Source organism: Mauremys reevesii, linkage group 9 (genome assembly GCF_016161935.1).
Source record: "Mauremys reevesii isolate NIE-2019 linkage group 9, ASM1616193v1, whole genome shotgun sequence".
NCBI lineage: Eukaryota > Metazoa > Chordata > Testudines > Geoemydidae > Mauremys > Mauremys reevesii.
Window position 1 is genome coordinate 70,700,933 of NC_052631.1, and position 17,216 is coordinate 70,718,148.

Sequence of the window (17,216 nt, forward strand, 5' to 3'; positions counted from 1 at the left end):
ATTTTATTCTTGAAGAAATTAGACAGCACTGTTAAGGCATAGGTAAACCACAACAGGCCAGTGAAATCACTGGGAGTTAGGCACCTTTGCACCTTTGAAAATACCACTGAATATCTACCTGAATTTTTAGGTGTCTAAATGCCTTTAGTAATCTGGCTCAACACTGATCATACCATAGAACGCTATATTTTCCTCAATTCAATATGCACCAAAGAATGGCTAGAAGAATGCTCTTTGCTCAGCAAAGTATCCTGCTTCCCTGTTACATCTGCAACAAGGAGTATGTTGATGGAACCCATTTTGAGACAGCCTGTGCATGCACTTTCTGCATTAACCATGAGGATTCTGGCCAGACCAGAAATTTCCCAGGTAATGCTATGGTTGCTGGGGAGCTCTTCTGCAGCTAGCAGCTCATTCCCCATTTACGCTGTCATAAAACCAATGACATATTAGATGTAAAGTAAGCAACAGGAAGAAAATGCTCAGCAGCGTGCACCAATGTGATTTAGCGACATCAAGAGATGGCAAGAGATGTTCTTCAAAATCAGAGCACATGAAATGAAAAAGAATAAATATTTAAAGGGCCAAGGGACAAAAACCTTTATAGTTTCCCAATTTTCCAGACTTGGCAGCTTTGACGTTTGGACGTTGAAAGTAAACGGAACAATTTGGCATAGATACATGTACAAGGGGGGCTGTCTACTGAGGTACAGACGTAAACCTGACGGTGACATAGACGTGCCCAGTTATATCATCCTGTGTCCAACCATCTTATCAGTATTTTACCAAAATCGGCCTTATATGGTCTCTGCCAAAAGCTAAAAGTCAATGATTGTCATGGTTACTGTGAGATGCTTGTACAGGAAACAATGTTAGTTATGTAACATGTAGCATACTGCATTCCAAAACTGCTGGAAATGAAACATACCTGAGGCGCGGGAATCTCAGGGCTGACTCAATCAACACTACGAACAGTCCATAAGTGTGGAGCGAGCCCAAGCTCTATGCTCACTGTCTGGACAAGACACAGGCTTGAGTGTTTACAAAGACAAGAGAACCCCAAGAGAAGCCTACAACTTGGGGACTGTCCAGGCTAAGAGACAATAGTCTGTAATTGTACCAGAGAAGAAGAAAGGACATAAGATGTTAACCATTACAGAGGAGACACTCTGGCAGCAGGAGTGTTTCATGAGAATGCTAGCTTTCTCGACTGGACAAGTGCTGTAAGGACTGACCACAGGGTGAGAAATATCTTATTAGAGAGGAAAGTAGCTTGTTAATAAGTATAGGCATAGATTGCATTTTATAGTTTTTATCTGTTGCCTGATGTTTCCAAATGCTTATACTTGTTTTTATTTAAATCTTTATTTCAAGCTTCCAAATAAATTTCAATTTGGTTTTACTATAGATACATCTAAATACCTTGTTAAACAGAGAGTGCTGAATGGTGGTGAAATCAGTAAAGAGGTGCACTGGTTCCATGGAGGCAGTGGGTCGGTGTACATGGCAGGTGTCCAGAAGATAAGGAACTGGGCACTCACGTGTAACAGTGTGGTGAGATAACCGCTAGTCTGCAAAGGGAAGGGTGGGGCTCACAGAGCTCCGAGGGGCATGTTGCTGCCAACACCTGGTAATTGTGGACGCTTACCCCACATGGGCACCCCACGGTGAGTAAATGGTGTTGATTCACCCTTGGACACCTGGCTTAACCTTGGACAGTGTTACATTGACACATTCTCCTTCACATGGTTGGGCTACACACGACACTGTACAAACGAGATACACCATGGGTGAGGTAACATCTTTTACTGGACCAATTTCTGTTGGTGAAAGAGACAAGCTTTTGAGCTACACAGAGCTCTTCTCTCAGACCTGAAGAAGAGCTCTGTGTAGCTCAAAACCTTGTCTCTTTCACCAACAAGAGTGCCCCAATAAAATATATGACCTCACCCACCTTGTATCTCTAATATCCTGGGACCAACACAGCTACAACAACACTACAAACAATTATGTAAGAAGTCTAACATGGACCTTCCCGTAACCCTGGGAAAAGCAGGAATGAAGTTAATGGCTGGGCAAAAGAGCAGCTGTTCAATGTTCGGACTTACTCCCTCCCTTGAAATGCTTTGCTTTAACTTATATCACCCGCTGTATCAAGACAATTGGAGAAAAGGTCTAATAATTGCCAGTGCTGACGTACTAGAGGCAAACTCACTGGAATCTTTGTCTATGGAACACTCATTTATTTTAATTAGCTCTTAACAGCTTATAATAGAATTGTGGCTTAGCTGAAATGGGACAGTTTTTATCATATAATTATGTGCTGGTCTGAGAAACTGATAGATAAACTTGAACCAAAATGGGATTTTTTTCTTCGTAATGGCCTCCCCTGCTGAAATCAATAAGGAGTTAAGTGCTCACAGAAGACTCCTGATTCCATGACCCTTTTTTTTTTTGCTGATTCTTTGTTGCTGATTCTTTTGCTGATGCTGCTTGAGACCCACTCAATTGACCAATTTTTAGTGCCTGTATGCAACAGCAATACTAAGGCCTCAGAGAAACCTCTTATGTTGCAACTAACTGTATTTCTGGAGTGGTTGCTCATCAAGGCATGCAGTTCATTTTAAGTTATAATTATCTGGAGACTCAAGCCTGAACTAAGATGGCAGTAGATCAATAACAAAAAAACACAAATAATTATGGAGGGCAGGCTACCCAAACAGCCATGCTCTTTCTATGTGTGGGCCTTCGTTTTAATTACTGAAACTAAAACTGCATTAATTTACAAAGGCTTTAATTGAGATTCAAAACAGACCAAAAAACAAAACAAAACAAAACGTTAAGGATGAAAATCCATCCTTAGCCAAGTTAACTAAGCATAGACCTTTCAGTATGTAGCATGCACTCTATAGTACATCTAAACTCAACCATCATATTCCAAGGCCCCACTTAAAATGAGCGTATCATTTACGGGAGTTAGGGACAGGAGGATAGTTTCACTTTTGACTCTGATTTTTTTGGCTTTTCCAGGTTTAAGCTAGAAAATTATCTTCTTTTTCCAAATAACTTAATCTCCCAATGACAATGTATAATAATATTTAACAATATTAGTTACCTAATAATGTGCCAACGACTACCCTTTAGTTAGAATGAGATAAGTGGCACCACAATCTCCTGCAATTAATGCAAAGGAACACACAAATGAAGTTAGGAAATGTTGCATTTTACAGCTCTGTAATGGACTCTACAGGTATTTTTTATTTATTGATTCATTTTATTTTATCTATTTATTTTTTTCTAAATAGCTTTTTAAAAGGAATGAGAAAGTGCTATTTATTTATCTGAACATTCATCCACTGAAATCTTATTTCATTAGCCTTTTCAGATTGACAACTGACTGGCATTAGGTGACTCATATATCTGCAGTATATAATGAGGTGATATTGTCTGTATCAGTATTTACAGTGCAAAGGGGCTTACATTTATCTGAAAACTACTCTGAATATTTTTGTTACTGTTCTAAAGACTGGAAACTGATCATTTCAGTTTCTAGACTCAACAAAGTTAATTATCAGTGCCAATAAATAATTAGTCCTCCCAACCCATCCTGCAGGTCCATAGCTTGATTTTTCAGATAAAAGATTTTTATATTAAGATTAGCATTAAACATAGCTAGTCCAGGTTCTTTACTATTATCTGGAGTTGCAACTAAAAAAGGAAACTCTGTCTGGCACCTGGAAGAAGAGATTGGGTTTTTGCCTTTGTGGATGGCCAACCACATTACACATTTTATAGTCACGTTAGTTAGCACCAGAAAAAAATGTCTCTCAGAGTTTCCATTATTATCCTCAATTTTACTGTGTACAGTTGTTAGGCTTTTCATTAAAATAAAGATATTTTCATTCCCACTTATGTAGAGAAATAGTGCCTCTGTGCTACTCCACGCTGATTAGGTCTCAACTGGAGTATGGTGTCCATTTCTAGGAGCCAGGGCCGGCTCCAGACCCTAGCGCGCCAAGCGCGCGCTTGGGGTGGCATCCCAGCGGGGGGGGGGGGGGGCGGCAGGCGGCTCCGGCGGACCTCCCGCAGGCATGCCTGCGGAAGGTCCACTGGGACCGCGGCTTCAGTGGAGCTCCCGCAGACGTGCCTGCGGAGGTGCCGCTGGTCCTGCGGCTCCGGTGGAGCATCCGCAGGTACGCCTGCGGGAGGTCCGCCGGAGCCGCGGGGCCAGCGGACCCTCCACAGGCACGTCTGCGGGAGCTCCACCAGAGCCGCGGGACCGGCGACCGCTAGAGCGCCCCCTGCGGCGCACCGCCCTGCTTGGGGCGGCGGAAATCATAGAGCCGCCCCTGCTAGGAGCTACATTTCAGGAAAGATATAGACAAATTGGAGAAAGTCCAGAGAAGAGCAACAAAAATGATTAAAGGTCTAGAAAACATGACCTATGAGGGAAGATTGAAAAAAATTGGGCTTGTTTAGTTTGGAAAAGAGAAGACTGAGAGGGGACATGAGAACAGTTTTCAAGTACATAAAAGGTGTTACGAGGAGGGAGAAAAATTGTTCTTCTTAACCTTTGAGGATAGGACAAGAAGCAATGGGCTTAAATTGCAGCAAGTGAGGTTTAGGTTGTACATTAGGAAAAAAATTCCTAACTGTGAGAGTGATTAAGCATTGGAATAAATTGACTAGGGAGATTATGGACTCTCCATCATTGGAGATTTTTAAGAGCAAGTTAGACAAACACCTGTCAGGAATGATCTAGCTATCTAGTCCTGCCATGAGTGCAGGGGACTGGACTAGATGACCTCTTAAGGTCCCTTCCAGTCCTATGATTCTAAGATACAAGTTCTAATTATTTAAATTTTGATGGTTTTGCAAAATAACAGTGACTGTTCCATGTTGAACTTCATGAACTACATTATCTAATGTTTCATCACCCAGCAAGTCCAGGGCCTGAACTCATATACAGAGCAAAGCAAGAGGTTCTTATGTGGACAGATAGGGTATGGTGGTCCATTGAGCTGATACATCAATACTAAATACCTCCAATATGTAATCTAACAGTAATATTAGGGTTCACATTTTCAATTTGGGATGATATATTTGTCTTTTGCTGTGTGCTGAACTTTATAGCATAGCAGATCTCCCCACCTGTCCATAAATGAGGTTCACAACATCCACAGCATTGGCCCCTTCTACCATGGGGGAGGGGAGAAGAGGAGCTAACTCCAGCCCCCAAGAGCACAAAGAGAGAAACTCCCTGAAAGAATACTCAGAGATTTTCCCTCCAAAAGCCCCTCCCTGTGTGTTTTAATAGGAGAGGGATGGCTTGGCTTCTGGTTAGGGTGCAAAACACTTACGGAAAAGACAAAAATTCTGTGCCTAGCTCCGCCTGCGGTTACAGGCCATTGAGAGTGCATAAGAATTACACAAGTTGATTTACTTTATGAAAACTGATTAGTAAACCTCCTGGGGATTTCTTAACTGTACTGTGGCAGGATATAAGATTAGTGTAGCAATTCCCATCATCAAATGTATTTACTGTTAAAATATTGGATTAGTGATGTTGTTATCCACTGTTCCAAGATTAAAAAGTGATTCTTTAAAACTGTGTAGAAAAATACTACACTCCATCACTTGTAATTAGGCTTGCAGTGAGAGTGTGGGTTTTTTCCCCCTTCCTGTTAAAAAATTCTGCTCACTAAAAAAGAAACACACTTCCCTTATTTTGTTTTGTAAAGAGAAAGGGTCAGACTTGCTCGATAAAATTATCACTATATATTTCATTGCACCTGCCAGTCAGGCTCCTCAGCAACATCAGGTGGTCATAAATAACCAACATCCCATACCTTGTACTACCAGGTCTATAAAACGCACAATGAAGTACACGCCAACTGGGAATAATTATAAGTGAGATTTTAATCACTGGACATTTAACCCTTATGAAGAAAGGTCCTTTTTTCCCAAATGTTTTGTGAGAAGGGGGTGTTGTTGACCTCCAGGGTCATCATTTTCTGGGTTTTGGTTGAGAATATGGGCTGAGGGATATGGGGTGGTCATTAAGAGTGGTTATCTGCTATATTTGTTGGCCTGGACTTTGACCAGACAAATCTTTATTCTTTGTCTTTGCTTACATTTTAAAGGTATAAAGTGCCTAGAGTTGTTAGGATAGGTGCTTAAAAAGTAATAAATAAAAAGATTCAATTGCCATTCATTTCCCTCCTCTCATGTAATGCTGCCAACCATCTCTTTAGATATAGAGTGGGGACAGTGCAAAGGGTGTGAACAGAGGAAAGTTTAATAATGTACAAAAAGATTCTGAAATTGACGCAATGGTAGATATACCCTAATGGCCTTAGTGGCAAAAGCTGGCAAGTGCCCACTGCTGCAGAATTTACCTAGCCAACTCCAGGCATTATTCCCATTACTTATCCTATTAAACTGGATCTCTACCCTTATCATTCTTCTTTCTTGCTCTAAGTTAATTCTCCCTCCCCCTTGATCTCTTAATCCATGACACTGACGTAAAACACTATAAATGAGAGTACCCAACGCTAGAGCTTAGTTTGACTTTAAATTGCCCTATGTCTAGCTGACCATCAGAAATCTAGGTTATTTGCATGTATTCTGAACTGCAGCTGACGCAGTTTTGAACAACCTTGACACAGTTTATCAGCCAAATGTTTAATCAGGCAGTGCAGCAAGAAAATGTAACCACAACAATACATGGTATTTAACATTTCAATACAGTGTATAAACTTATGACAAGCTCATCTTGGCAGCTACTATCATGTCCCCTTTTCCTGGTGCTCTCTTCCTCTGCAAAAATCTTAGCTAAAATTTACCAGAGAACTATATATAATATGGTTCTAATGTTGTCATACGTTTTATGTTCCACACAGGAAAGTTCAATTTCAAATCACTGGGTTCATAGTGAGAGCAACAGAGAATTGTTTGAATTAATTAGGGGTCATAGTGGAGGTAAAGGATTTTGACAGTGCATTCGGACTCACAAATCCATAGCTTTGACGGGACTCCCTTTTCCCACCCGTGCAATGAAGTGTCACTGAGAAAGCTTTGCTGGGATTCAGTTTTCCTGAAAGAGGACAATTGAATTTCAAACTGTCTGGCACATAGGTCTATTTATAACTGCTATAATTGGCTGGAATTTGTTTGGGAGGACCAAAACCACAGTGGAACTGGAAATAAAGAAACACCCCTACAAGAACACTTATTTTGTCTTAAAGCTACACTCTATATGCAAAACTGTCCAAACACCAATATTGGCCTGTGTCTCCACCTCTTGTCATCAGGAAACGCATATGATAGTCTTTGCTTCAGTGATGTGCACGTGACCAGATCGGCCCCTGAATACTGAAGATGTGCTACAGTAGGGTTTATTTCCTTTAGTTGATAAAATGCAACCTGCTACCAAGTGGCTGATTTTGAATTCTCAATAAATAACCCAAAATTTTCTATGAATTCCAAGAGAACTGTTCAGTGTCCCTTTTAGAAAAGGAGCACTCATTCATCCATGTACATATCATATTCCCATAAATAGCAGTTGCTTCTTCCTATGGTGCTTCCCACTAGATTTTATGCATATTCTGCTTGCTTTTAGAGTTGGGAACCAATTTTCTTTATGGGCACCATTTGTACCATTTGCCCGTTGCTCATAAAACAGACAAAGCCTTTATCCGTACCATGAATTTTCACTCACTTTATATAAAATGTCTAAAGAGGGATTTGCAGTAGCCTGAATTACATCCATGAAAGAATTAACAACTAATTTAATTTTCTGCTACGATAATGGCCTCAGTGTTTTACATCTTGTTGATCACATTTCTTCCATCCAAACAAAAAAACTCATAAAAATTGTATGTGGTTTAATTTTTTTCCTAAATAACTAAGTACGAAGAGTGCCCAAAACATTACATTTTTAAAGCTATTCAGTCACACAAGCAAATATGAAGTAAAGTAAGGATTTGTTTCTAATCTGAGATAGGTGGATATAGAATGGCAAACATAATACGTTAAAAAATCCCTTGCAGCATAAGTGAATGCAACATACTGGCTGGTGTGTATATACAACTGCTCCCTGATAAAGGTCATCCTTATTGTTAGTAACTATTCCTTTAGCCTAGAGGCCTAGAGTCCTGTGCTTTGGGAGCTAATGATTCAAGGCTTTTACTTTCATTTCACATGCACATGTTTTACCTAGCAACAGGGATATCTGTATATATGCAAGCACAGTTGAAGAGCATATCATTCAAAATCAGCAGTAATTCAATCCCATGTCCATCAGACCTCAATCAAGTCTTCGGATAATGAGATGCTGATTTTCAAAGAGCAAGCCCAGAGGTGCATGAACAGTCAGCATCATGCCTCATGTAAACATTCACTTACTGCAACAGTTCACACAAACTAGAGATTGGGAGCACACAAGTGGGTGTTCAGTTCCAATTGTGAGTTCCTATGTTGGATTTTCTGCATTCACTTGCAGTAAATAGATTGTAAAATGTCATCGGCTCCAATACGTAATTTGTTTTTTAAATCAGGCCATCAGTGCAGGCAGAGCTGCTTGAGAGGAGTGCTAGCAGTGTAAATTGTCAGGCAGAACTCTAACCATAGGCAGACATTACCAGGTGGACAACAGGACTGTAATTACAGTGGGTCAGTCCTCTTCACCCCCCCTCACCCCCAATATTTATACATAAATGAAGGCAGGGCTGATATGTAAGAGACAAATAAAGGAAATGGCTCTAACTTCCTAAATTTAGCATAATACACAAATTAGTAATAAATGATTTGCCAAAGTAAATACGCCAAAATAGGATCCTATAAAGCATTGTGTGTTCCTGAAAGTAAATGTTGCATATCAATATTCCCATTCATCCATCTCCCTGTCTTCTGATTTGAATAAGCACCACATATTTTCTGGTGGGTCAAACTGTTGGACCTTAAGATTTAATATGTCAAATTCATGAGCCTTCACTTTAAGCTGTCATTCTGTAGGCTTAAATAGAATTCTATCCCAGAAGTTAATGAGCTGTTCATAATTTCCTAAGACACCATTTGGATACTGATTTAATTTTAAATTTCTGTTTTGTCACTGGTTTATTTCAACCCCCATTATAATGATGTGTGTCAGGTAAAAGGTCCATGAATGGCATGAGCTGAAATCGTTGCATTTTTTCTAGGGTATGAAACATGTGGGGGCGAGGGGTGAGAAAAAGGAAGCAGACCTTAAGAGAGCTTAGCCAAATAACATAGCACTAACAGCCACATGGGACTCTCATAGAAGAACCTAAAGCAAATGCCACGTGATGCTACAGACCAGAGAGCTAACCATTACAGTCCTTCTTTGGAGACTCAAATTGATACTGTTAAGACTCACAGAAATGAACACTACTATATTACTGGGGAAGAAAGGCAAACAGAGAAACTTATCAATAATGTGGTTCCTACCAACCTGGGGCTGAGTCCACGATTCCAGGCTTGTCTCTTTCAAAGGGCTCTGGGGTCTTCCCATCTCTTTTGTGTGCTTTTGAAGGGAGAAAAAAAAATGTGTCAGGTTATCTGCTCAGCCAATGTATTCATATTAACACTCATTTTCTATTGTAAGTTACAAATTACAAGACATATGCATAAAATTCAGACAATGATCGTCAACCAGAATTGTCCACTCTTCCAGAGGTCACTTGGATAGGTCTTTTTTTGACTCAGTACATAACCTGGTTTTCATGCAGTAGTAATGTAGTGAGGAATCCCAACAAGATTGCATCGAATGCTTTGTTGAATTGAAGAGCAGCACTTTTTCAGCCTTTCTTGAAAGCCCTTTTATAACATTAGATATAAAATTAATAGATAGCTCTGATACAGCAATTTTCATCTAAACATCTGGGGACACTCAGGCACAGAGAAGCGAGGTGGCCTGCCCATCATCACACCACAAGCCAGTGGCAAAATCTGGAATAAAAACTAGACTCCTGATTTCAAGTTCAGTGTCCTGTTCACTAGACCACATTGCCACATCTCATTTATTTTGGCAATCAAGGACGTACCATGAATTTAACATCTGTTACCCACAAAGCAGCTGCAATTAATTTAAGCGTGGTCTATCAAAACAAAAAAATCAAACAGAAAGCTCTCCCAAAACACTTACTTTTACAACACGTTGCTATTGAGGTTTCTTTCATGCATTTGGCTGATAGCCTTCACTTTTCCTTAAAGCTCTTTATAATAGGAGCTTAGAAGGATATGCTGTTTAACAGCTCATTGACCCTTAAACTCTGAGAATTCTAAAGAAGTGGCAAGACTGACCTCAAATCAAAAGTCTTTACAATCAGATGGCTTAAAAGAACCCTTGAAGAATTATATTTGCTGACTCTTCATATTCCCAAGTTAAATTACTCGACATTTCCAAACCACCTTGCAAACTTGCTAATGTGTATAATTGCTCAACTCTGCTCACAAATGTTTTGGACTTTATGAGTATAGGGACTGAGGTGCCATTTCAACTACCAGAGAGTCATTATTAAAGTCTTGTGTGAGTATATCATGCTTACCCACACATATAATTGGTCTTAAGATAAATACCAAACATCACACTTTTCATAACACTAAAGTGGTCACTACCTATTTTTGGCAGTGTCTTGCTATATACTGCAGAAAAATAGATTTGGTAAATAGTAAGACATTATCTGACTTCCTGAAGGGCATTGACTAAGATTTTTCAATAAAACTAGAAGAACTAAATTGGATGTTGGATGGAAGCATTAAATAAATCTTCTAGATAAATGGTCAAATAAATATATCTACTCTTACACAGAGGCTGATATACAATAATAATTGATAAAAGTATCCCAGGCATATGCTATTACAACATTCAGACTAATAAACACTTCATTAACAGTAGTTCTATCACTAGAAGCTGTGTATTTTCTCATTGTATATGTTCCTCTGTACAAGATTCCTGTTTTGGACTTTCCTATGAAATTTTACCTGCTGTAGTGTTGTTCAAGACAGCAATCAAATTTAGCAGTCCTGCTAAACACACAGATGGTTCATAAACCCATAAATTACTCCAAAGAGGGAAACAGCATGATCCAATGATTAGAGCACAGGATTGGGCCTCAAGAAACCTGAGTTGTATTAGAGACTCTGCCTATGACTCATGGCGTAACCATGGACAAGTCACATACCTGCTCCTTGTCTCTTTCTCCATCTGTAAAAGGGGAATAATATACACTTTTGTGAAGTTCAATACCATCCTCTGACAAAAGGCACTATTAAGGGCCAGGTTTTATTATAGCATCTTTATTTTGGTAGCTGCAAAAGTTTACACTCTGACATGCCATGTTATGGGAGAGCCTAATGACATGTCATAATGCATCACAACAGTGTCATATCTGAGTGCCCAGATCATGGCAAGAAGTGCAGTATAAATACCTAGACACACAGAAATGTGATCAGCCAAAAGATTTGCTATCTATCATAATATATATTTTAAGTATCTGATTAAAATGAAGGATGTAAAAAATACATAGTTTGTAGGCTACCTCAGCAATCTTCTGTTTGTATTGATCACGGGGAGTGCCGAGTTCAAATGACTACTGAAATAAACAGAGAATTTAATTATGGTAGGTTATGTAATGGCAGCATATGTGGGGGGGCATCTTGTTTTAAAACTGTACAACAAGGGTCAGCAACCTTTGGCACGTGGCTCGCCAGCGTAAGCCCCCTGGTGGGCCGGTTTGTTTAACTGCCACGTCCGCAGGTTTGGCCAATCGCGGCTCCCACTGGCCACGGTTCGCCGTCCCAGGCCAATGGGGGCGGCAGGAAGTGGTGGCCAGCACATCCCTCGGCCCGTGCTGCTTCCCGCAGCCCCCATTGGCCTGGGACGGCGAACTGTGGCCAGTGGGAGCCACAATCGGCCAAACCTGCGAACGCGGCAGGTAAACAAACCAGCCCAGCCCGCCAGGGTGCTTACCCTAGTGAGCCACATGCCAAAGGTTGCTGACCCCTGCTGTACAATTACACGTCCCTGTAATTTGCCTGCGGTGTTGGATGATGTGATGGCAACTGAACATGATTCAGAGTTTAAATATGACAATGAATAGATTAGTTTTTTTCTGAGGGAAAAAACACCAGATTTAGTGTGAATCAAATCCAATTAAAATGGACATATTTATTTTATATTCTGTGGGGGAAAGTATGTTTTTTTCATTTATACACAAATATAAGTAAATATATTCTATTTTTAAGAAGCATAAACAACACACATTCATATGTATTATTAATTAGTAGTAGTAGTAAATATTTCTACTGTGGCACTACCTAATGGCAAACTTCATGAGAAACACATTGTGTTAGGTGCTGTACAAATACTTAAAATATTTATTAACTATTTTGGATAAAATAAGAACCCTTCCAAACATTTTGTCCATTTTTAGTATCAAATTCCAAAAAGCCTTTTAATGAGGTTTGGAAATGTTAGATAAATGGTTTTCCACTTCCAGTTTCTGTCCAGGATAGGCAACAGAACTGCTCAAATACTGTAAAGAAAGGGTATTTCCTACTATGATCTTAAATGAAAATTCCACAAATCTGTTAAGGAAACATGTTTTCATAAAATTTCCAGGTCAGTTTTCCAGTCTCTAGAAATTCAAAACCGGTGGTAACTTGAGTACTACAGAAAGAGGCAGGAGTGGGAACAGAAAGATGCTTGGAAACAAATGAAGAGCAGGACTGAGATCCGGAAGTGGAACTGGGCAAAACTCTTTAAGATAAGTTATTTTTTTCATACTAAATGAGGACCTTGAGCAAAAATCCATAAAAGTCACTAGAAAGACTACCATTGACTTCAGCGCACTTTGGACCAAGCCCTGAGGATGTAACTTTTGAAAAAAATTGCATGCATACACCAACACTTTATAGCATGCTGAGTGGCTTTCAAACATTAACAAATCAATACTCAAACCACAGTTGGTGAACTAGGTATAGTAAGATAAATGTGATCATTGCTCCAGCCACCACTCATATCCTACCACCTCAGGAGTAAAAATATGTTTAGAAAGAGCATAGAACAGGAAGCCAAGGATAGCATCCCTTTCTCTTCCAAGAAGTGGCAAGGGAAACAAGTGGTCAGGATCTTGATTTTATTTTTCAACCATAGTATGAATTCTATACTTAACAATCTTCCAGCTTGCCTTTTGCAGAAGTAAGCATCATGTATCAGGTGTTATTTAAAATAATCACTGTCCCAGTTGGAGGACTATTGAATCTTGTTTTTAACAACCAAGCGCCCATTTCTAGGGAAATGCAAGTGGCACGATGCTGCAGAGTTATAAAACAATTCTTGTAATTTTTAATGGATGATGCTGAGTGTCACCAATGTTGTTTTAACAGCCACTTTAAGAATCTGACAAGTGCAAAAAAATGTGTGCTACTCGACCTTCAAAAAATTAATTAAAATCACTGTGAATGTATGTTCACCATTTAATTAAATGCAATTCCTTGAGGGAGGAGGTAAATTATTAGTGAGTCCTAACCTGTGTAGTTGGACTGGATATGTGCAAAATGAGAAGCTATACCAGACAACCAGATTCCTGCTCCCATACTGTCAATTTCATAAGCAAGCAAGCACAGAATAAATAATGGCCTACGTCTGATGTAACATTTATCTCCATTTTACGGAAGCGTCTGATGACTTCTGGGTGGCTGATGTACTCTGAGAACCTAAGAGTTAGAACTGGGATTAAAAGTAGTAGCTGTCAGGTTCCCACTTATTTCTTTTTAGACCTCACTTTCCTCCCTCTAGCCCAGTGGTTTTCAACCTTTTTTCATTTGCTGGCCCATAAAAAATATCAAATGGAGGTGTGGACCCCTTTGGAAATCATATAAAATAGTTTGTGCATTCTCAAGAAAATGCTTGGGATTAAATTATGAAGGTATTGAAACCGTACTGAATTCCAACAGGATACCATATTTCATCAAGATGTATGGGAAGAAGAAAGTCTGCTAGTTCCCTGCAAATGCAGAATAAGCGGGAATATTACCAAAGACCAGTATAATTGAAAAGTAAATGGGTCATTATCCTACAGTAAATAATTTTCTTTGTACAATACAACCAAAAAACCCACAACAACTCTACACTATTAGACTTAACCTATTTATTACTGCAGATTTACAAAGAGATAGGCTGGTTTGCTATAGTACTAGAAAATATAATATTCTATACTCTCTCTTCCTTGTTAGAGACATTGCAAAGTAATCCACATTGGAAAACAGAATCCCAACTATATGTATAACATGATGGGGTCTAAATTAGCTGTTACTACTCAAGAAAGAGATCTTGGGAGTCATTGTGGATAGTTCTCTGAAAACATCCACTCAATATGCAGCGGCAGTCAGAAACGCAAACAGAATGTTGGGCATCATTAAGAATGGGATAGATAATAAGACAGAAAATATATTGCCTCTATATAAATCCATGGTACTCCCACATCTTGAATATTGTGTACAGATGTGGTCACCCCATCTCAAAAAAGATATACTGGAATTGGAAAAGGTCCAGAAAAGGGCAACAAAAAGGATTATGGGTATGGAACAGCTGCCATATGAGGAGAGGTTAATAAAACTGGGACTTTTCAGCTTGGAAAAGAGACGACTAATGGGGGATATGATAGAGGGCTATAAAATCATGGCTGGTATGCAGAAAGTATATAAGGAAGTTTTATTTACTCGTTCTCATAACACTAGCGTCACCAAATGAAATTAATAGGCAGCAGGTTTAAAACAAACAAAAGGAAGTACATGTTCACACAACGCACAGTCAACTATGGAACTCTTTGCCAGAGAAGCCCAATACTATAACAGAATTCAAAAAAGAACTAGATAAGTTCATGGAGGCTAGGTCCATCAATGGCTATTAGCCAGGATGGGCAGGGATGGTGTCCCTAGCCTCTGTTTGCCAGAAGCTGGGAATGGGCAACAGGGGGTGGATCACTTGAGGATTACCTGTTCTGATCATTCCCTCTGGGGCACCTGGCACTGGCCACTGTTGGAAGGCAGGACACTGGGCTAGATGGACTTTGGTCTGACCCAATATGGCCGTTCTTATGTCCCCTTGCCTCCCATTGCTGTCTCCTACCAGTTGACAGACGAAGCAAGGACAGAGCCCTTCACCAATCCCAACAGCCAGCATAAAGAAGGGATATAGCACAATGACCATAAATTCAGGCTCCTTGATTTTTGCAGCACCAATACTGGATCCTGTGGCAAACCAACAATTAGTTAGCAGTCTGAGGAAAATATTCAGAGATTTGTTTCTATTAAACATAAAACGAATAAAAACAAGCGTGTTCTCTATAATTCAGTAAAACAATTCATTTTCTGGAGGGTTTTTTTTTTCCTATGAATCTAATGCTATTGCAGAATTTAGCTGCAGAAAGCTTCAGAATACTAGTCCCATATGCCACAGAGTACATAGGTCCTTATTTGCAACTACTTCCTTTGATGTGGATGTAACCTTTTTGGAGCAAGGGGTGCTCCTGAAATCACACACTGAGTGTCTAGGAGGCTTGCCCTGGACTACAGCAGCAAAGGTGGCAGAAGCTCAGGACTCCATTTCCCAGATTGCATAGGGTCCAGGGTATAGATAGAACTGGCTAGCATCACTATCAGAATCAATCAGAAACAAAGGGTTTGGTTTTACTTTTGGCTTTGGCTGTGTTCGCAATGTAGCATGGAGAGAAGCATCACAGCCAGGGAAGAACCCTTCTACCCTCCACACTCCTACCAACGGGAAGACTCTCACTCCTTTGGGGATTTCTTTGACATTGAACGGCGTCACTTCAACAGAGACCAGAAAATCAGAAGACTGGGAAGAGTCACAATCAGGCTACCAAAGGACAGCTTACCTGCACACTGGAATCCAGATCAGAGTCTCAAGGACAATCTTACCATGCATGATGTGGGTACTTTGTAAGAACCCCACTATTTATTTATTTTGCTATTTTGTTTTAAGCCAGTCACCGACATCAGTGCTGCACCACACATCAGAGACTGAGCCTCAACTCACTATTTGCCAGGCTACTGGTAGCAGGGAGCACAGGGTGGTTTGTACAAGCTGTACATTTGGAAGGAGTAGAGTTTATATATTGTTGGTTTTGTCTTGTATTATCCTGATCCCTTTTTCCACTGTTCCCTATCGTGAGTTCCCCATACCTAATAAAGTCCCAGTTTCTATTCTATTACTCTGGAGATTGTGATAGCAATTTTATTTTTTGTGCTCTGACTGACACTTCTCTAATCAATTATGTGCTAAATATTTCCCCAAGGGACAAGTCCTCTGTGTTCACTGCCCTAGAAGGGGTTTCTTTGGAAGGAGGCACCAGGCATCCTTATAGATGAGCCTAGGACCCATAGCCTCAAGGAGAAAAAGAGAGAAAGCTGCAGCCATGCATCAGGATTGGGGTTACATGGATGAAATGACATGGTCACTTAATAGGTCATGTTAATGTCTGTGTCACTTACTGAGTAAGCCATCCTCTTACTCATTCATTAATATAAGCAGCAGAGAAACCAACCACTCAGAATCTCAAGCTGGTAGGCCTCATCTTGGAAAAGATAGTGCTTTTCAAAGTCTGAAGTAGCAAGTAGAGTCAATCATGTAGAGCAGTGGTTCTTATCCAGGGGTCCGGGGTCCCCTGTGGGGCCATGAGCAGGTTTCAGGGGGGACTCCAAGCATTAAACTCGCTGGAGCCCAGAGTAGAAAGCCAAACCCCCACTGCATGGGGCTGAAGCCTAGGGCCCTGAGCCCTACCATCTGAGGCTGAATCTGAAGCCTGAGCAATGTAGCTTTGCAGGGGCCCCTGTGGCATGGGGCCCCAGGCAATTGCCCTGCTTGCTACCCCCTAACAGCAGCCCTGGCTTTTATATGCAGAAAACCAGTTGTTGTGGCACAGGTGGGCCATGGAGTTTTTATAGCATGTTTGGAGGGGGGGGCGGGGCTCAGAAAGAAAAAGGTTGAGAACCTCTGACATAGAGTCACAGAAAGAATGGCTATCTTCTAACAAGGAATTTTCTCAGAATAAGGAAAGTGATATTATCCAGAACAGCTTCCCTCCTTCTGCTTATTGTAGAACTTCTACCTACAATCTTCCCCTGCTCCCTTAGGCCAATCGACCACCTACAAATCTAAACATACAGTA

General features: G+C 40.3%; 1 protein-coding gene across 13 annotated transcripts in view; it reads right to left on the minus strand.

The window, feature by feature from the left end:
* PCDH11X (protocadherin 11 X-linked) overlaps positions 1-17,216 on the minus strand; it is a 1,093,295-nt gene that overhangs the window by 526,448 nt on the left and 549,631 nt on the right. For all 13 annotated transcript variants that reach the window (XM_039487736.1, XM_039487734.1, XM_039487731.1 and 10 more), the window contains one exon: positions 9,473-9,544. In XM_039487736.1, coding sequence (XP_039343670.1) covers positions 9,473-9,544 — 72 coding nt within the window. The remainder of the gene's footprint in view (positions 1-9,472; positions 9,545-17,216) is intronic.